Source organism: Neopelma chrysocephalum, unplaced genomic scaffold (genome assembly GCF_003984885.1).
Source record: "Neopelma chrysocephalum unplaced genomic scaffold, ASM398488v2 Primary Assembly neopelma1_63, whole genome shotgun sequence".
NCBI classification, from domain to species: Eukaryota; Metazoa; Chordata; class Aves; order Passeriformes; family Pipridae; genus Neopelma; species Neopelma chrysocephalum.
Genome location: NW_020897720.1, coordinates 8,689,537 through 8,711,376, shown reverse-complemented (window position 1 = coordinate 8,711,376; position 21,840 = coordinate 8,689,537). Strand labels below are relative to the sequence as shown.

General features: G+C 38.4%; 1 protein-coding gene across 1 annotated transcript in view; it reads right to left on the bottom strand.

Annotated features, from left to right (window-relative positions):
- Window positions 1–1,600: 1,600 nt before the first annotated feature.
- CLINT1 (clathrin interactor 1) overlaps window positions 1,601–21,840 on the bottom strand; it is a 46,453-nt gene continuing 26,213 nt past the window's right edge. The window contains exons 4-12 of the mRNA XM_027682442.1: window positions 21,544–21,652; window positions 20,492–20,656; window positions 17,258–17,432; window positions 12,552–12,792; window positions 11,950–12,031; window positions 7,636–7,713; window positions 4,654–4,934; window positions 4,025–4,226; window positions 1,601–3,327 (exon numbers count right to left, since the gene is read on the bottom strand). Of these exons, the coding sequence (XP_027538243.1) occupies window positions 2,966–3,327; window positions 4,025–4,226; window positions 4,654–4,934; window positions 7,636–7,713; window positions 11,950–12,031; window positions 12,552–12,792; window positions 17,258–17,432; window positions 20,492–20,656; window positions 21,544–21,652 (1,695 nt within the window). The 3' untranslated portion in view covers window positions 1,601–2,965. The remainder of the gene's footprint in view (window positions 3,328–4,024; window positions 4,227–4,653; window positions 4,935–7,635; window positions 7,714–11,949; window positions 12,032–12,551; window positions 12,793–17,257; window positions 17,433–20,491; window positions 20,657–21,543; window positions 21,653–21,840) is intronic.

The window sequence follows — 21,840 nt, the reverse complement described above, 5'->3', positions numbered from 1 at the left end:
ACAGCACCCAGCCAGCCAAACCCAGAGATCACAGGTACAGTTGGACCCAGCTTTAAAAATTAAGAAAGGAGTTGTACTAAGTAACACAGTGGCATGATTTTGGTTATATTCAAACTCTACTCAGCAGCAGCTGATAAATGGTGGCATGTCTGTCCCCATTCCCACAGTAGCTAATTTGTTTTTTCACCTGGAAAGATCATTTTTAAAGATATTATTTTGCTGTTTTGCTCATACCTGAAATATCAGAAATGGAAATATATTATGATATTTATCTTAAACAAGTTCAATATTATTTTAAGCAAAACCAACCCATTTTATTACATTTGATCTTTATCTAAAAATGTAAACTATATTCTGCTAAGCACTACTACCTGTGATCCACGTGCCTGAACTGGGAGAGAGAATGGGACAAAAATTCCATGCCCCAGGCTACCTACCCCACTGCAGAAAAGATGCACAGGGATGCCCCTGGTCCATGTTCTGAAGGAATCTTTGTTGGTTTTTTTTGATGTTTATTTTGGATCAAAGGACTTTGTTCTCATCCACCTGCAGATGACCTGGCTGGCTGACAAAGCTGCTTTTCCCACTCCATACACCCTACTTCGTAATGAGGATATTGATCCATAGGATGAACAGGGATCAGTTCAGCACTGCAGCTGCTCCCTGAGCCTGTGCACCCCTGACTAAGGTGTAATTGGCACAATCCCAATGGTCCACTCCAAAGTGGCCACATGTTTTCCACTGGAGTCACTCTAACCCCCCACAAATCTGCTTTGTTATCACTGTCTTGATTAGAATCACTGGTTGCTCTGTGAGATGTGAACAACCTGAACAGGGACATGATCCTTCAACTCAAAGCTTGACTATTTCACCAGCCAAACCCACCTTAAAAGAACACCAGGAGGAATACCCATCCTACTCATCCAAAAACCTTCCAGAGAGGACTGAGCAGCACTGCAACCCTCCAGCATGACAGGGTAACACTGACTACAGGTTTAGTTTTCCTTGCCCCCCCACCTACCACCTCTGGAACCAGCTTTCTTCCCACCACAATTTTGCATAGATTGAACCAGTTTGAGTCTTGCCATCTGTTCCAACTAAAGGGTCTGAAGATGATTATTCCAAGTAAGTGTAAAGGTTTCAGAACAGGAACCAGAGTGATCTCTCCTACCCAGCCGCTGAAGCCTGCCTTGATTACTTTGATGTAACAACACTTGAAAGCTCCTATTCTTTGAAACTAATTTAAACACATTGAATTGTTGAAAGATTAAAAACCGCAGTCAGCTAATTACACTCACTCTCATCTCTTATTCAGCAAATGAATCACTTTTCATTACCACTTAGCTGAAGTACATGAATTTCTGCCTAATTAGAAATGTTGTAGATGGAGCATTAGCAAGGCTGGAGCGGGTCAGGATATCTTGCCTGCTTCATTTTTAATTCCTAACAGTAGAGCCAGATAGGAAAGGCTTCAGATAAGAAGTCATTAAACAATTTTAAATTATTTATAAAAATTACTTTGCCCAAATTATAATTATTTTTTTTTCCCCAAATGCTCTCATAAACGTCAAATGGAATGAAAGGAAAAGCAGCCCAACACTGATTTTAATGAACATTTTAATGTTATGTATAACAGAACATTATGAATACAATGGAAACAAAGTTTTATCAATTTAATAATAAAAAAGAAATTCAACATAAGAAAAGGGAGGCAATAAATTTCATACCTATAGTATAGTGCTTATTCTTAACAATATTCCCAGCTTGTGAATATAACAATGTCTTTGTGTTCCAGATTCTAAAATCTTGATTCATGTGAACTTAAATGCAGAATTACAGAAGGAAAAACAAAAACCCCAAAAACCTTAATTCATTCTTTTGCTTTCAGTAAATCAGTAAAATCTTTGACTGCTACAGGTCTCCTTTATTAATATATATATTTTTTTTTTACTCCTCTATTGGATTCCACAGCTGCTAATGCCATATTTACACAAAAGAATCACCAAGTGTTGTATAAAAGCCAAGATCCAATGCCATTGGATTAGGTTGGGTTATAGATTTACATCACTGAAGTGTGATTCACTTGCTGCTGATGCCTTAAACCAGTGGCTCCATAGGGACATTGGTGCTACAAAGGACACCAAGTGCCACTGGAAAAAGAACTCCAAGAAAGCACATTTTCTGGAGTTTTCTGAAAGGAAACCTTCCAGCAGTCTTGGATAAAGATTCTCTTAGACTTCCACGGGATATCAGATATAACATTAGAAGCATGTTAAGACCCCAAAAATCTGTTGATTACCAAATTGCTGAGAGAGAATTTTTACAATAAAAATTTGGGTAATACAGCAGCGTGGCTGGAACATTAGCAAAAGTATATATACATTCCAGGTCCCTTTGAATTAGCCATAGTCACTTATGTAAGCCATTTCTGGACAAAAATATATATTCTTATAAAAAACTGATCATAGTACTTGAGTGACTTCACAATTGTGGACTCAGTGGTAGTAAAAGGAATGATCCAATTATGACAAAGCGATCAGGGAGAGGGGGAAAAGAAAGTCAAAGCTCTTCAAGAAAAAAGAAAAGTATAAAATTAGATTCAAACATTTTTATCCAGTCCCCAATCCAGTCTTCCATCAAGTCTCAAAGTTAAAATTGGTTCTTCTACATAGGAAAGGTTTTTTGATGGTCTTAATACAAATTATTTTGTAAAATCATCCAACACATTCCTTAGAAGAATCTTTCACCTCTCCAGAATTTGAACACTAGTTATTTCAACATTTAGAAAATAGCTTTTGGTTCTTTATGTAGACACTTTAACTGATAAAGAAAAAAAAAGTATTAATCAGTGTTTTCCATCCCTTCCTCAGCTATATTTGTGCAGCTAAAAATCCTTCATTCAGCCTGCCCATTTATTGTATTTTATTTTATTTTAATTTCATTTTATTTATCTATTTTACAATCTTTATTTGCTAAAATTGGCAAAATTTGCAAAGGCATCTTGCTTGGGTTGTACAGTCCCAGGAGTCAGAGTGGTCATAGCCATATTGGGTACCCCCATTCCTATTGTGCCCGTCAAACCCATTCCTGTAGCTGGCACTCCCATGTTCATGTTCATTCCCATCATTCCCTGGTTCATCATCGGTGTGGGTCCCATGGCAGTCATTCCCATTGTACCTGTCATCACATTGGGCATTCCCATCCCCACGGGCATGGGCCCTCCCATCAACGTGCTGCTCTGGGGTCGCACAGGCATCACGTTGGGCTGAGGACTGAGGTTCACGGCTGCAAAGTTTTGAGTCATGACATTCACGGGTTGTTGCATATCTGCAGAAAAGGGAAAGCACACAAAAATCACTGATCAGATCTGATGGCACTGAAGGTGCTCAGGTATTTTAAGAAACTTATGTGGTAATTGCTGTGAGCGTGGATACACAATGGCCAAACCCACAGCTATTTCCTGATTTGGACATCAGGAAGAATTTCTTCACTGAAAAGGTTGTCAGGCATTGGAAGGGGCTGCCCAAAGAGGTGGTGAAGTCCCCATCTCAGGAGGTGTTCAAAAGACAAGTGGACATGGCACTCAGTTAACAAGGCAGTGATCAGTCAAAGGTTGGACTTGATATTCATAGAGGTCTTTTCCAACCTTAATGATTCTGTGGTTTTATTTTGCCTGTTTCCCTATTATCTGTGTGAAGACTCAGAAAACTTCTATAAAAATTTTAAATATAATTTTTTACCAATACATGCTGCTCTGCATATTCTAGAGAAGTTCTAAGCATTAGGAAGCCTGAAATCAAGATACAGCAATGGTGCAAGCTCTGCAGTAGAACCTGCACAGATCCAGCCTCCTGGCACATCAATCTCCATTTAGAAAACATAATTTGTGTCTCAACACTGCAGTAGTTTCAGGAACCAGTGTGACTAAAGGTAGGAAAACAGCAGGATAGAGCACTCAGATCTCAGGGCCAGCCTGAGCTCACAGGGCTCAGTGTGCACACAAAACACTGCAGTGATGACTTACTCTGTTGTTGCATCATGGCGTTAAGCGATGGCTGTTGGGGTTTTGAAGGCTGCATCCCAGGTACTAAATTGTCCAAACTGATATTTACACTGGGATCTGACCAAGTTGAGGGTAGAGTTTTGCTTGCATTCTTCTGGACCATCTCTGTCGCATTATAAAGAGAGTTAGACTTCGGCATCATCGTGTTCATGGTTTGCAGAGGCTAAAAAAGAGAAGTTTGTTGGGATTCACTTGAAAGAATTTACCAGTAGGAAACTGGACTAAACAAGAGGTGTTAATTTTTCCCACAGAAGACAAAATAACCCCAACAAAACAGGCTGGAAACCTGTAACATGCTGTAGAAAATGGCTTTAAAATATCAACCTCAACTTCTCCAAAAAAGCAGCAACACTTCCTAGATCAATGAAGACCATCTCTGAGAACACTGGCTTATAAAGGACTTGTTCTTTTTAGTAGGCTATTCAAACATTTATGGACAAAACTTTCTTACAACATGCTGATCACATCTGAATGACCAGGTCTAATGCATTCCAGGAGTCAGATGGATTAATTTTCAATGCTGTGACTAAGGAGAAGAAAAAAGATGAAACCAGGTAGGTCATTAGCAAGTAGTACTAAGAACAGCATACCTGTGACCTGGACATGGGTAAACTGGCACTCATCATGGTGAAATTCATGCTTTGGGTGGTGGTCATGGTTGTCTGAAAGGGACCCATCAAATCAAAAAGATCTGTAGAATTTGAAGCAGCTGGAGGCTGGCCCGAAGCTGGCTGTGGGCTACCGAAGAGCTCTAGAGCTGGCTGCTGTGCAGTTCTGCTGAAGAGCTCTCCAGATGAAGCACTGGGACAAGGAGAAGCTTGGTTGAAGGCACTCCAGTCACCAAAGTCTCCATTTCCAGTTGTTGCTGTACCTGAAGGAAAGGCAACAGTGTGGGAGGAAGGAAGAGAAGAGAAGAAAGGCAGAAGACTTAGAGAAAGGCGCTGAGCAAATGCCATATTCCATGAACTGAAACAAATGAGAGCTGATCTGTGTCCGTCCAGATTAACATCTGCAGGTAGAACCTCCATCTGGACATCATTCCCTCTCATGAATATTCCAACAATTTTAACAAGGTAGGAAAGGAAATATGAAACACCCATACACAAAGTAGAAGGATGTTTGATAACATGTCACCTGTGGATGCAAGACCAGCAGGGACAGGTTTTCTTCGGCTGAAGTATAACTGGAAGATAACTTAGGGGTACACAGGAGGCTACAGTCAAAACAACACCTAGAACTTTGATAACATTAATCAGCTTTTTATCTCAGCATCCTGGTATTTGCTGAGAGAGCTGTTGTCAGGAACAAGCCACTTGATAAAGCAAATTCCATCACGATAAAACAAAGACAAAAAAATTTGGTTGTATACAACTAGTAGCTCTTTGTATAAAACCATGCTGAGGGGAGTAAAAACCAGAACTTTGAAAGCAGGTTGTCAGGGAATGCTTATTTGAGATAAGGAATAAGCACTTCCCATTCCATGAAGTGCTCATGTAAAACACATTAGGTTTTCTAAATTTGATTTCTGAACGAAATGCCTTGGCTTGAAGGAGAATTTCAGTCTTGGATCTAGCATTTCTCTCAGCAGCAGCTTTGCTGAACTCTTAGTTCATCACTTAAACATTGTTTCATTTCAATATACGAGGTTTTTGAAGACAAGCATTTAAATAAAAACACAGCTCTCACTGTATCCCACTGTGAGGACAGATCCAATAGTATGAGCTGTTTATAGACACCTGCAAGAGCACCTATTTCAGCATCACAGATGTTGAGACAAACCAGTGAACTGAGAGCATGTCATAACCTTTGAGTCAAACAGGAGGAGATGTTACCTCCCTTAAAAACACATGTTTCTGGATTAACAAGAAAAGTGTTGCTTCACAGGAGTGTTGGGGGAAGAAAAGCTAAAAAACATCATCTCCAGGAGATGCTGAATACAAAGCAACAGCATTTAAAAAGCTCTCATGCCACACAATGCATCGTGTTCTGAGTTTGAGCCACTGCCTAGGTCAGCTTTTTGATTATCTCACTGATACACTTTCGGTACTTCAGCAGTCACAAGCAACATCGTTGCCACATGCAATGAAGTTTGAATGCTAATGAACATTTAAATAATCTCTTGAATTTCTTTAGCTGAGTGAATGAAGACTCAAACACATAGAGCTGGGGTAGATTAATTCAGTGCCAGTTTCCATTTCCTGCTCTATCCAGTGGCTGGTTCCATAAGGGCCACCCATAGCCATTTTCTACATCAGTATTCCACCCACTCACGTGTAACTGCAGCAGTCTGTCACACTTCATGTAAATATTTATCAACACACACCTTGAACCTTTAGTCATCTCCATCTTTACCAACACATTACAATTTAAAGAACAGCAGGAGAGTAAATTTGTTCACAAAATTCAAGTATTGCCAACAACTTCAGTGCATGAAGTGGGCTAATATTCATTAGCTCAGGGCCTTACTAGAACATTTGCTTTGATCTTCCTCACAAAGAGGGGCCTATATTAGAATGTTTCAATTAGTATTACATATTAAAAATTAAAACCTACTTTAAATATTCTTGATAGATAAGTAAATGCTGAGTGTGCTCCTTCTGTGTTCAGACCTGTGCACTGAGCACCAATAAGGGAAGTGGGGGTAAAAGGGAGAAGGTTCTGCCCCTTCAGTAGGACTTCAAAGATGATTAATCAAGAAGGAAAAGATTTCTAGAGGGGCTTACACTGTTCAGGAATGATTAATCATTTCACAGGACTCCTTGTCCCTTGCATAATGGTGATTGGAATAGATTAATCATGTTAATGCAGATAAAGGATTGTATCAATTTAGACTGTATTAACACAGGAGTTATTTGCATAGTAGGCGGCTTTGTGTTTGCAAAACAACTTGGGTTTGACTAAGAAAGCCTGTAAAAAAATTAGAGCAGTTCTTTCCTACCAAGCAAATTAAATGTGTATTAACTAATCTAGGTAACACAGCTTTCCTAACACAGCAAAATAAAGGAAGAGATATAAACACACTGACTAAAAGCTGGCTCACAGGTAGATTTGCTGATCAACCTCTTTGCTATTAGCTTCTCATTTTGTACTTAATCCTACACACTCTGACTGAGAACCCCCAGTCACAAACACTCCTGCCCAAATTAACTTCACAAAAGACAGCCAGTCAGCTCTCTCCAGTCTCTGCTTGTCTGCAGCCCTCTTCTGTCTGGGTAGCACTGCAGGTTCCCAAAAACATTCCACCAAAGGGAAGTTGATTGCTTTAGGTGGCTCCCCAGTATATTTTATTTTTTTCTAGTCCAATTTTAAGGGAAACTTTGTTCAGATGGTGGCCATGTCTATGTAACAGCTTGTATGTTTGCCTGCAAAATGACTGCACATGCACTGAACCAACCCTGTGGACACTGGAGACACAGGCTGTGCCAGGCAGTGGGTACCTTCCTTACTCCTGTAGCACTTGTGGTCCAGTTACACACACAGTTTGCCATGCAAAGGGAGGTGACTTTCAATTATGCCACGTGGCATCTCTTCCCCTCTTCTGACGCTTAAATCAATCTGTAAATTAATCCTACCTGGTGATGATGGGAAACTTGCTGAAGCAGCAGGTGAACTAAAATCAGCAAATCCTCCAAATGGGTCAGTTGGTCCACCTAGAAACAGAAGGAAGCCAAAAGCTGTTACAGGATTGTGCAAAGATCCATTGAAACAACTGCATGTGGGATTTATGAAGAAAAGCTGTTCCGTACTTGACACAATGGATTTATTGATTCTGCTCCCTAAGTCAGCTCTGTTTTCCTCTTCATCCCCATACTATATTTATACAACCCTGAGCAACAATAAACTGGATTATATCCAACTACCTTGCAGATCTTGCAGTTTTGTCTTCCTAGGGAAGAATATGCAAGTTTTTGTCATCTCTAAAAATAAATGTAGATATATTAAAAAGATTAACAAGTTTTTAACTAGGGAGAAATGCTACTAGTTTGGCAGTTTGTAAAATTAAAACTTTGAGAGCATTATATAAAAAGCCAAACATTCCTACTAATTTATTATGCTTCCTATGAAAAATTACATGTCACTTTATATTTAGTTTTTGTGTTACTTAAAGCATGACTGATTCTGTAATGTTCTTGAATTGGGATTTCAAGGACAGAGTTTGCATTTGTGTTCATTTTTTTATAAGTTTGCTCCCTTTCTAGAAGGAGAACATTAAGTTTTCCAACTAGACATTTGTATACAGCATATAAATTATTAACTTCTGAATACAGCAGAGTAACAATTTTTCACTTAAAAGATATCGTAAAGGTATAAAATCAGAAGATTTAAAAACCATACTGTAAAACTGCTTTTTAAAAATAAACTGAAAAAAGTTAAAAAAAAAAAAAGTCACCCAGTTATTGTTGGTACTGCTTTTAAGCTCGGATTCCTGACCTGAGGAAGCCAAGAAGTTGACCTTATTTGTTTGTCCTCAAAGATTTCACCTCCAAGCAGTCCCACCCTTAGAAGAATCTGCAGCAGTTCAATTATTTTGCTTTTAGTGTTATGCCTACATTATATAGGTTACATCACAGCTGCTTAGCCTGCAGTGCTTAGGAACCAGCCAGGTGGGACTGGAACATCTGTGCTGCACTCAAACACCACCAGGGACAGTTTCCAACATCTGGTGCCATTTCGGAATTGTCTTATCGCTGCAAGACATTCTGCCCCATCTGCTACTCTCAACTGGGTTAATTAAACTAGAACCATCTCCTTTTTAATAAATGGCCAGCAGTAATAAAAGGAACCATTCACTTCCTAATACATGTGTACTTGTATTTCTTTATAATGTTATTCTACTGTAGACGTTGCCAGGAAGGCAACTGTTCTTCCAAGGGGAAATGTCTTCTTGCTGAGAATGTAATATCAGATATAAAACACGAGCAGGGAATGCAAGGATGCTCTCTTTGAATTTTCACCAATACAGCATTACTGAAACCCTTTCACCACCTTTCCAAGACGGAGAAGATTTCACACAAAGTTAAGGAATTTCTTTGATAAATTCTGAAGTGATCTAATAAGCATCTTACTTATGTTTATATACAAGTTTTATTTGACTGAAACCTGAGAATGAAAAGGGGCTGGTAAATTATTAAGCTAAAAAACCCTGTTCTGATCCTGTTTACTCTGTCTACTGCAATGAACATTTTCAAACAATTTTTTTCATCACCTATGTGCTTCCAGAGTTCACAACAGGTTAGTGGTTTGAGAGTTTATATGCTGAATGAGTAACATAGATGACATACTGCTGACTACATGCTCAAAAAAAAAAAACCAAATTAAAAAAAAAATTAATGGTCTCATACTATACCCATTATCCTTGGGCTGCCTGACTAAGTGTCTAGGGATTAATTTAATTTTAAAAACAGAATAAGGTTCAAACCCAAAATAACCCCTTAACATTTTCCATCAAGTAAACTTCTCTTCTACCTCTCTTGCCTGTTCTCAAATGAAATCGAATTCCAGATGATAGAGATTAAGCTGAATGCAGTAACTCTCTAAAGAAAGGTATCACAAGCTAAGGTTAAAGAACCTCAGTTCCAGTAACACCAAAAAGTTATTTCCAGCAGGTCTAACCATGGATTCTATGTCTTCTTTATGGCAATAAACCAACCCCCTCACGTACAAATTGTGTTGCTTCAGTAACACGTAACACTGAGCCCAACCAACCTTTTCCACATCTCTGCACCTGAAAATACACAGATAAGCAAATCCTGAGTTCCCTGAATTCACATCACTTCCCTGCCAGTTCCTTCACAAGACAGATCAAAGGCTGCATTTGACCCTTTCCCTGTGTCTTGCCTGACACTGGGAATGTTCCCACACCCTGTGCTGCAAGGAGCAGTGGTCATAACAAGTGACCTGCACGTGAAGGACAGTGCTAATCTTCTCAACATGAGCTGGCCTCAAAGATTCCCATGCGAGATCTGTCACTACAAATGAACCCTTTCCATCTGCCTGCTCAGGTCAGCAGAGGTTATTTAGCAGGACCAGCTGGTAATATGCCTCTTCTCAGCACCATTTCTAAATGCTGCTTTGGAAAAAGAAGAAAAAAAGGTAAAGAGAAAAAGGCTTACTACAGCAAAGAGCCAAACTGATGAAAGATTTAAATACACTGTAATATGGAAACTGCCATAGCTCTGTTTGAAATATGGGCAGGTTCCATTTGAAGTGGAAACGTCTATTCTCAATGTGATTTTATTTTTATAAAAGTAAAAACACATACACGTATGTAAATAAAAAAAAGGTTCTAATCCCTTCTGCCATAAAAACTGGATAGAAGTTGTTTCAGTATTGATTTTGGGGTAGTGGCTCTGCTCCAGGATCTTAAAATTTCATGGGACTGTGGTAACTCCAATGTACAATGAACACCTTTGTACATGAAGTTAACAAAACAGGAAACAGCACAAAATAAGTTGTTCCTTAAATTTAAGCATTTGTGCACAAAACCAAAGCACTTGAAATGAATTTTATTTCTTAACCATTAGGAATTAACACATTCCAGAACAGAATATCTCCTTTCCCAAAAACAAAAGTGAACAAAGTTTTAAAGATCTACTCGAAATAAGGACTAAGACAGATGTCTGATACTAAATTACCACGACAATTTCCCTCCCCTCCAGTAGAGTTTTGATATATTTTATAGTGCATTGAATACTTACAGATGTAGCATTTTGGTAGGATAGTGATGAAAGGAAGGTGTCTCTGAGTGGTCACAGTACTGTGCTCATACATTACAATACAAAATCAGGGGTTCCCCCTACAATAACCCCAGAATTGGTGTAGCTTCAGCTAGAAGTGAGTAAGAGCAGTCTTTACAAATGCCACACACATGGCCTCCAGCCCCTCTGGACTGCCATTTTTTGGTACAGCCTCTGTGATTTTACCTTGTCTTTAAAACAAGGGGACAGCAGACACTCAGGTCAGCCTAAGATATACACATACACTTTTACAAACAATGTCAATATGAACCCATATATCATGAGATACTGCTTATTTGTAAACGGGAGAAGTTCTGTGAAAGGTTCCTTCCTACAAAAAGGCACATGCTCATATTTTATTTGCTACTCAAAGTGATCTTTAAACAAAAAATTCTGCCCACAGTTAACCCTCTCCCAACTGTGCCAGCAGACCACAAGTGCACAAAGCCCTTTTTCTATTCCATGTCACAACCAAACCCCTTACTACAAAGAACTGGTAAGCACAATAACATGCCTTTAAATTTAAAGTCTTAGGTTCTGAAAAGCAAACCACCAAGCCCCTGAATGCCTCTACCAATCCTGTATGCAATGCACTAAAATTAAACACACTCCTAAAAAGTGCATTTTGAGAGCTTAAGGGTAAGTCCATATGAAGGTCAGCATACTTGCACATTTACAGGGGGATGTGTTTTAAAAACAGTAATTTTACTTTTAGGTAGTAATTTCTTTTTGGTATTAGGGTTTGGATGAACTAAGTGCCAAGAGAAACAAATTTGCCATATACTTGAGATGAAAGCTTCTGTGGAGATGATCCATCTCCACCCTTTGCATTGCACTGTGAGAAATGCCTGAATGTGAGTGAATTGCACTTGCTTTTAGAGTTAATTATAAATAACTGCATTACATACACAGTTTCTGACAGACTGATCTGGCAGTTGATCTTTGTGCTGCTAACATTTATTAGTCCCACGCAATAGCACACAGAGTACCTTGCTACTAAAGGTTCTAGGCAGTTCTAAACTGTTTTTCAGTATTCATTTCTCCATTTATCTACTACTCTGTCTATACAGCAACAAACAAGCTTGAACAAGCCTGAAACAGAATTGGTTCCAAATATGCATTACTGAAATAAAACCAAAATGTGCCTACCTGTGGAAGCTGGCTGGCTGGCTCCATCAAACGACAGGTCAACCAGGTCATTCGATGGTTTGCTGCCAGAGGGTACAGCAGCCTGAAGAAATGACACAACAGATCTCATGATGTCATCAATCAAATGACATTGAGAAGTTTTCGAGGTTTTTGGAAGGCTTTTTTTGTTTTCTTTTACTTTGAAGAGATAACAGATTTGTCTTTGAAGCCAACAATCAGTGGAAAGTGGCTAAATGTAAAATCAAATACTAGAAAAACTCATGACTCAGGTCTGGTTTTTTTTATTGTAACTGAAGAATTTGGTGACTTTTTAATAACTGTGCAGGTTCAGAGAATCCTTCACACTTCAGGCCAAGGTTTTCTCTTTGCTTTTCTGAAGAGTAAAACATAGTAATGACTATATCTAAAATATTCTACATCTTAAATCAATCACACAGATTAAACTGTTCCACAGACTTTGAAAACTACAACTAAACATTCCTGATAAAATAATTCCCTTGAACGCTGCATAATAAAAATTCTACCCTAAACTAGAAATCGCCTGAGGTCAGAAGAAAGCAGTTTCCAAAATCATGTTTTACTGTGCCCTCCTGCTGTCTCACCTTTGTTGCAGGCTGTGCAGGATGAGCAGCATTCTGTTCTGGACTTGCTTTATCTCCTGTATAATGTGCTGCTGCTCCCAAGTCAATGGTTTTTGAAGGATTTGCTGAGCGTTTTTGTCTGATGGTTGTAATTTCTGTAGCTTGTGCAATATGAATGTGTTTCGTTGTCACAGTCTCCTCTTCGTCTTTAAATTCAGCTTTGGGAGATTTACCTCTTCTAGATTTTTCCTCATCGCTGTCACTAGAAAAACAAAAGTGATAGCACAGCATTCGTGATGAACTTCTCAGTTCCTTGAGTGGACATCTGGCTTAAGCCACAAGAGTTTTGGTTACTGCAGTTTCTTGTAGCAACAGTTTCTAATAAAAATATTGCTTCTTGCTACTTTTGAAAAAGGAAATGTTTCCCCCTTACATAACCCATCACATCACACAGCATTGCACCTGTTGTGCAGATGTGATGAAGAAAATCAGGTTATTTTGTTAAACATGAACTGCAAGTCCACAGCAGAGGATAACAGGAAATCAGTGTTTAAATCCAGTACACGGAATTACCTTCTGACAGGAACTCCTCCACACATTATGTAACACTTCAGCAAGAAAAAGCTAAGTTGGCAGCTCTGTTTAGTACTTATACTAAGAGACAGAAAGCAATGAACCAAATACAGGCACTATCTTTCAGGTTTCAACAGCTCCATTGGTATTTCAGCTCATTTCCTTTTCCAGAGAAACAGGCTTTTATATTCTTTAAAATGTTTGTGGGGAAAGAATGCTTACAGAACTATGCAATGCAATACTATTCCCTTTCTATCAGAGCACACACAGTTATTCTTAAAATGTAAAAAAACCAAAAATGTCACCCTTTTAGGCAAAAACTTTAGATGCCACTGCATACTATTTGTTTAATCTGTTACATTTTCCACTTTTATATTTTAAGTCTTTCACAAACAAACCAACTGGCCTCAGCCAACAGTCAAGTTGCCTCTTACAATCAAGATTTGTACATAGCAGGGAGAACTGCTATAAAGAAAGCTTAAACACATTGAAACATTTTGAATAGTAATTCCCTTAGCAACAGAGTTGAAAGTGGAAGGGTTTTATATTTTAATAATGCATTAGAATACTAAAACTGCAAGATTTAAGAAAGGCTGTCCCTTTGTCAGTGGGAATATGACAGTAACTGCAATATACTCTGGAGGGGAGCCTTTGTTCTCTGCTAACAATGGTTGGCTTTTTTGGAACATGTTGCCTGTGTCGTTTCCTCTATGCACGTTACCTACTCACCACTGGGGATACCTCAATTCAGTAACATCACTGAACACAAATGCTCCCTCCCTTTTTCAATTTTTTTACTTTTAAAAAGGTAAATATCACAGCTGCTGGCCAATCAGCAACTCCTGGGATTGGCTTGAGCTCCCCTTACACAGACAAGGGAGCTCAAATGGCACCACCATAACCTTATTCTTCCAAGGGACTTCAACCCTGACGTGTGACAGCAGTCCCACTGTCCCAGTTCTGGAGTTGTGCAGGTACCCACCTGTGTGCACTAACACAGAGGGGACCACTCACCACATTTCCATTTGTGACATCAGGATTTTAACAGGAGCCCCCAGAGAAGACAGATCTGCACATTAGATGGTGCACATGGCACATCCATCCGAAAAGCCTCGGAGGAGTGTGGATGATGTTGCTTTTCAGATGTGTGTTTAAAGCCTCCAAGGCTAGGACAACATAAAGTAAGTCTCTTAAAACCTGCTGCAATATGTTTCTTGTCCTCACTGCTGAGTCCACAAAGTCCACATACACATTCTGTGGGTTGAGGAAACGACTGACAACTGAAGTCTGATCCTGACAGAACTGCTACAGATCAATCTCACTAATGCAAGGATGAAAAAGTGAGTCTTTGGTGATCTACAGCAAAATAAAGGACTAAAAGCTTCTGAGAAAAGAAATCAAACATATATCCCAGAAAGGAGAATAAATATTATAGACTCAATTTTCTATGACAACCTCTACTGCTTTGAAACCCTCTCAGGAGATCCACTTTTTATTTTCCTTTCATGGTCACATTAACAAAAAAAATAATTACAGATGAATGTTCACTTTAAGTGTGTTTACTGTGCTCAGTAAAACTACAGTGCTTCATCTGAGAATTACAGAATTAACTTAAAAATAAAAATTCTAGCTAGCAGTGTAGCAAATAACAAAAAACATTTCTGCAAAGAAAGTACATGGTTATAACTTCTAGGAATCAAAGTATGGACACAATCTTTCTCTTTGCCTGAAGTTTTTTGTGGTGTGGGTTTTTTTTTTTGAACATACTTTAAGGCAACAAAAGTAGTTTACTGAGACTTAAGCAGATCCAGCTCCTCCAGAGCTTGCTGTGTAGAGCAGTTCCACTGAAATCTACTGTACACTCAACAGTCTGTATCACAGTTCTTAGCTCTTTGTTAAAGTTCTTCATTACTTCAAGTATTTTTTTTTCCATTTATACAAACTACTGGCTTTGCAAGTAAAGTCAGAAATCCAGAAGTTTGGCCAAGTTCTTCTGGTACATAAAAGACCATGTCTTCCAAATTCCATTAACCACAGTGAAGATGCGTAAGTCCCATTCTCTGTGCTTCAAGGCCTTTATTGGCTTTACGGTACTCAAGTAATAATGTTTATAAAGTTATTATAATAGAAACAATAGAACATAACAGCACATTTGCCAGCTGAGTGAGTATCACCATTTAGTCACTTTTCCAAGTGAAATGGCAACTTAATTGTTATTATATAGCAGCAGGCTATGAATAAGCCAGTAAATTTTTTAGAAAAAAATTACTGAAGTGTGAAAACACAGAAATGCACTGATTTTGTGAGGCATTTATAAAAGTATGTTTTTATTTTGAGCTTAAGTTATATGATAATTAAAATTTCATGTTTCCTTTCCATTTCAATACTTAAATGCAGTATTTTGCTAATAGAGCACCCACTAAGGCTTGTAGTTACAGCATCTTTAAGTATAAATACAGACAGCCTATAACCTTGAGTTTAATCTTCTTCGATCCTTCGATGGTTTCTGTGGAAAGAAGCCCCTTCATTTGAACACTCTGATAAAACAGCTTCCATGCTATCTAATCACCATGCCAGGAGGAGCCAAAAGGAAATTCCAGGATGGGAGCTGAAGCAACCACATTGCTGCAACCTGGATTCCTTCTTAGGACAGGATAACCTGCAATCACCTAACTGGCTTTGCTTATGTATGTCCCAAAAAAACCCTCCTTCTATTTTGAGTCCTTTCACAAATTTCAAGACAAATTCCCCAACTGACATATACCAAAAACAAGAAGAAAAATAAAACAGAAGGGACAAGGGTTACAAGAGCAAAACAAAAATGAAAAATGTAATATTAGCCAGAGAAAAAGATCAGTGTCACTTGGGGTAGAGATGTACAGTGAAGAAGTCATCAAAATAAGCTGCTTTTGATAAAGATTGGACTTCAGAAAGGCCTGCCTAGACCACTGAAAAGTACAAGAATTTATCCAGTGTAAAAGACCAGGAGCCATTCAGAAATAAAGCAAAGGAAATAAGATTAAAAAAAAAAAAAGAGCTTTGCAGACATCAGGGGACAAGTTGCTTTTGAAAGGTAAGAACAGAAAAGCACACAGCAATATACCATTGTTACATTTGAAATTGTTTACTTTCCTTCTGATCCCTTCTCTTTGTAGTCCATTGATAGCAAGTTCTAAGAGGAAACCCTGATGTGTGCAAAGAATACCAGTTTTATGATTTATTAATGCCCCAGCAAGAAGACCATACCAGCCTTTTCCCCAGAAATGCTACCATTACCATTATTTCTTGTTTCTGTGCAAAATTGCTTTATTCTTGCACCACAGACACGTGTGCATGTGTATTTTTATATTCATATATACCCATATGTATATATGTGTGTGACTGTATCTAAAGACATTCCTGTAAAAAATATTAATCAAATCTCAGTGCAAATTTGAATTTTAAGTTGTTTCCCAAAAGGGAATTATTTCAATATACTTGAGCACTTTCTCTACAGCAATTTCAGATTCTGTTAAGTACGAACTTGATCTCCAGATAATTAAATTCAATGCACCTGTTGAAGTGTGATGTATGTAAAGTTCTTTCTGGAGGCAAAGCAGGGTAGGTTTTCTTCCTTACTGAGAAAATTTAATGACCAGATGTAAAATACAAGAAATTTCTTGAAAAGGTTCAACTGAAATGGACTTTTTTTAAGAAGCCACCTGCAGGCTGTTCTTCCTGGGATCAGCTCAGGGAAGCAGCCCTGTATCAAGTTAAGTCTAAGCAATTTTTATCTTCCTCTTCCTCGGCACTTCAGCGTTCAGAGCAAGTGTAGCATTAAGTGGCAGCCTTCGGTACTCTGGCATAAGACCACAGAATTGCTGAGACAAGGAAAAGCTTACAAAATTTCAGCCAAATTCCCTGCTTTGCCAGCAGTTTTCTAAGCTGGGGCAATAATGGAAAGCAGCCAAGAGTAGTTAACTACTGCCAGAGCTACACTATTCCCTAAGGCCAGGAAGACCTGCATAAGAAGTCCAGGACGTAGGTATTGAACCCAAACAGGCTTCCTGGACAAAGGAATGGCAGAGTATTGTAAGGAATATTCAGCGATGTCAAACAGCTCTATAATAGTGATTTCACAGATAAATTTGTGTTAAAATAACTCCAGTTAGTACCTGCACCTCTCTGGAGAGTCTTCTCTATCTTTCCTTCGGAACTTGCTGATGGTATCATCGATCCTGCTGCCAATTTTGTCACTTAGCTCACCTAACTTATCACTGAATGGAAAAGCTGGCTTTTTATCCCATTCTTCATCCCATTTGGACTTGGGTTCAGGATCGTACCTTTCACCTGTGTAAGACAAAAATAAGAAATATTAAAGACAACACAAGAAAAAAATGCCTGTGGTCTTTCAGGAATCCCTCTCAAGCCCCCCTGCCCCACTTACATAAAGCCTTACAAGTTTTCAAAGCAATCTGAAAGCTCCCACCGTGCTGAATCAACACTATTACAGCAAGGCACAGCATGGAATGCCAATCATTAAGTGGCAAAAATGCAGATTCAAAGACTTTTGTTTATGAGAATGACACAACCCTAATGCACAGCACATCAGGATCCTGTTGGACTCTGCTGGAGAAGCACAAGCGGCACCATCAACCCTGGCTGCATAAGCAGCTGATCAAAAAGGGGACATGCCAGTTCTGGAACAGTCACTTAATGCAGAATATTCCATTCCTGGCCAAGCTGTGTGCTCAGAGGTAAATCACTGGGTTTTTACACTGACATTCAGGAATACAAAAAAGCACAGTAATAAAATATCAAAAGATGTGTACAATGCATGGTAACTTTCTGTTTTCTTTTCCACACTTAGGAGTTAAAGAAACCTTTTAAAGAGATGAAAAAAAAAGAGGCAGTAAAGCAATTCATCTTTTCAGCAGCCACTGAGTACCCTGAACATCTTTACTGAACACTATTATCAAGGAATCAAAAACTTTTTTTCTAATCAAGTATTCAAGACCTCCATTCTGGTATCTTAGATTACAAACAGCTGTCGGTTTTACTTGAAATAAGCACATTTGCTGTACAATCCCAACAAGGAAGGTTAAAACACTTAAGTCTGAGTTATTTATACACACAGCCAACCTGAGTTTAATTCAAAAGAAAAAGACCCCAACATTTTAACAAAGACTTAACTATCAGGAGCACATCACACTTTAACTTGTATTGTGATCTTCTCGGACCTTCTGCCCAAAATATAAAGGCGTATAAAAGCAAGGAAAACAGCTCAGTTTCTAGACAACATTTTTAGACAAACATTTTACATTCCAGGCCATCACACACACGAAACAAGATACCTTCTATACTTTTTTTTACTTAAGCTGAGTAAAATTGAGTAGCAGAATGGAAGAACAGTGAAAAAAATCATTACTTCAAGTTCCACAGAAATGACATTGCAGCTCAGGTAACGTTCAAGATGTATTCAATTAAGCCATTTTTAATAAAAAGAAAATTATGGATTCCAGCACTACAAGGTGCAAAATTTAAGTTATACCTGCCTGATAATTTCGTATGATAGAGGATGTATTTCCTTACTAAAGACATAAGTGCAAGTCTCCAATGATAGTTGTTCAGACCAATCAAACTTTTTCAGTAGAGAATCTGTTACAAATCCTTGAGATACTCAGTGAGATCTTTATCACTGGAAAAGGAGACACTACTAAGAAATGTACTGCTGTTAAATTTTGCAGGAGAATAAAATGGCCTTATTTCAGTTTATGCCAGGCTCTCAAGCACTTTAATGCAGATTCCTTTAGAAGGGTTTCCTTGTGCAGTAGAAATTTTAAAATTAAAAAAGAAACCAACTAAGAGCTCAGTATCTTCAGGATAAAATGAACTAAGGAAAAATCTGAATATACAAGCATTTATGTCTAAATAACTAGAATCTTTTTGATTACAAATCTCACCTGGAAAAGGTTTGTTTTCTGCTGCTAGAAAGATTCTTTTGGGTTTTTTTTTTAATTTTTTACTTTACTCACCAAACGAAGGAATAATAAAAAATATCATAAAAATTAAATACAAGACAAAGAAACTAGTCCTTCAAATTAAAAAGCCTGAGTGATAACTAAGGAGCATATGGAGAAAGGCTTCTACCCAGCATAAAAGGATAGATCCCGACTCTTTACAGAGCAAGTCAAAAGATAAGCTCAGGGAAAGAACAGAGGGACATGTACTCAAAGCACAAATACAGTGACTCATAAGTATTCCCTAAAAAGAGAGTCACCAGAATTCCAAGCAGGTAGCAAAAGCCTAAAGGAATATAATAAAACAAGATATATCCTGCCATGGAAATAAAGATTTTCAATTACTCTTCATATGACAAAAATAGAGAACAGAGAAATAATCTGTCAAAACCAGAAGGGAGTAAATCTAAGCTTAAGGCTCCCAGTGAAGAAGAGTAAAAAAATCACACAGACAGCACCAGAGAGGGACAGGTGAAGTTTTAAGTTGTGCACAGTTACTGCTCAGCTCTTACACCAAACCCTTCTCAAAGAACTCCCCGATTCTAGCAACCCAGAGCCTTGTGCCATTGGGACTTTGATACTCATCCCTTAATAAAAGCAGCCAAGGATTTACTCAGGCCAAAGAAAACACAGACTGACAGCTGGATCATGGAGGGCATGCTGGGATATATCAGATATAAAAGCCAGTTCAAGCTCAGATCTCTGCTACACACTATGACAGGGACTAGGGAGCAAGGAGAAAGCAAGTGCCTACATTTAAAGTCAGATCTGACAGACCCCGGAAAATCCACAGGTATTTTTCCAGTATTACTTGGAAAACCAAAATGTCTAATGGCATCTATCTACCCATGCTGTGCCACCCAAACAGGATCACTACCCAAAAAGCCCTAACCCAAAGAGCCCTAACCCAAATTAACTAGTGGTGCTAAAGGAGGTTGGCAGGAGGAGGTAAAGCAAGTCTTGTGCCACATTGGGTGCAAAGCATCATCACTTTTATTTTTCTGATTAAAAGACTGGCTAAGAAACCCTAACTTACAAGGGCATTTCTTTATCTACTTCTGCTACAGCAGCATTCATTTCACAAGGAGACTCTGCCTATGGATAAAAACAATACAGCTAAGTTTGGATTAAGTCAATGCATTAATGTTATTTGTATAAGCTGCTAGTTAGTTATGACCAGAAAAGACTAACTTATGTTTTTTAAAGTAATTCATTTAAATTTGTATGGGGGGGAAATATGCAAGATTTCCTTTATAATAGTAACACTGACAGTTAAGAAACATAAAGAAAAAGCACAAACAGGAACGTATTAGAAATTCCTGTAGTTATTCAGGTGATCTAAGCCAAGTGGGGATTGTCAATCCTTGACCAAGGAAGCCCAGTACTCACTGTATCTGAACCCTCCAACATCGTCCGAGGAAACCCCAATGTATTTGTCTTTGTTCTTCTTTGCTTTCTTCCTCTCTTCCCGCAGCCGATCATCATCTTGAGCAAATTCAACCATTTCTTTTACCTTCTGGCGGATATTTATCCCTTGGTCTTTGCCATTCTCATCTGTATAGGTAATGCAGGATAGAGATGATGGATGGAAGATGGGGGGAAAAAGGAAAAAATAAATAAGAGGCAGCAAGAGTGAACATCAAAATGATAAGAAAATTTGAATTATGAACAAAGCAATCAAAGATTTTATGGCTACTGAGGTCCACTGCATCTGTTTAAAAGGGACCAAACACTTTAACACCAATTTTCATCCTTAGATAAATGAGTTTTCACTGAACGGTGTACTGAGAAACATCTAACTGCTGCTGAAACACTGGAAAGATTAATAAAGACTGAGACAGAACTTATATTCTCCACTTGAACAATTTTAACCCCTCAAAACATTCCCCCTTTCCCCTCAATCTTTTTAGCACAGTTTTGGCAAGTTTCATTGCAAGAACTGTCTCACTGTAAAACTGTTTTTTTTGAAAAACTGCTTTCAGTTGGGAAGTAGTATAAGCTAAATGTGCTCCTTTCCAGCCTTTTTCACATTCAAAACACACACTGGCCTTGCTGCCTTTGCACTGTAAATATTATTTGGTGGGAGGAAAAAAACCCCAGCTTCAAACAGATGTGTGTGTTTTGGAGCTCTAACCTTTTCTTCCCATATGATTAAAGCTATTCCTTTACGGACACCACAGGGGACCAGTCTCTAGTGCATATTTTAATATAAACCCGAACACTCATGTTGTGTTGGTTCTGTTGTTATTAGCCAGTCTTTTCTGCAAGTTCTTGTCTTCACTAATTAATACTCTAGGGCCCCACGTCTTGGATTCTGCACTCTTCACACAACTGGCAACAGTCACATTTTAATTAGACTGGGGAAGCTTCTAAGCTGGTTCAGGTGACTGACAACTCCAACTACTGTTTTAATTTGCTTATAAGATTTTTCTATTGCTCACCTACAAAGTGGTAATTTTCCAGGGATCGCAAATCATAAATGTGTTCTCTGGCACTTGTAACAACACGCTCTGATCCATTCCTTATGAGGTAAGCTAGGAGCAGCAAAGACTATAAAAATACAAAGCACCTTATGATTGCATGAACAAAAGCTCTATCTTTTTTTTTTTTAAATAGGCAATAGAAAACCAAACCTACCCCCCTCCCCAAATTAGTAAGCAATAAGACTTTCCCTTTTAAAATAAATGCTTATTATATGGTTCACAAAGAAAAAACATGTTTTCCTCACATGAACCTTT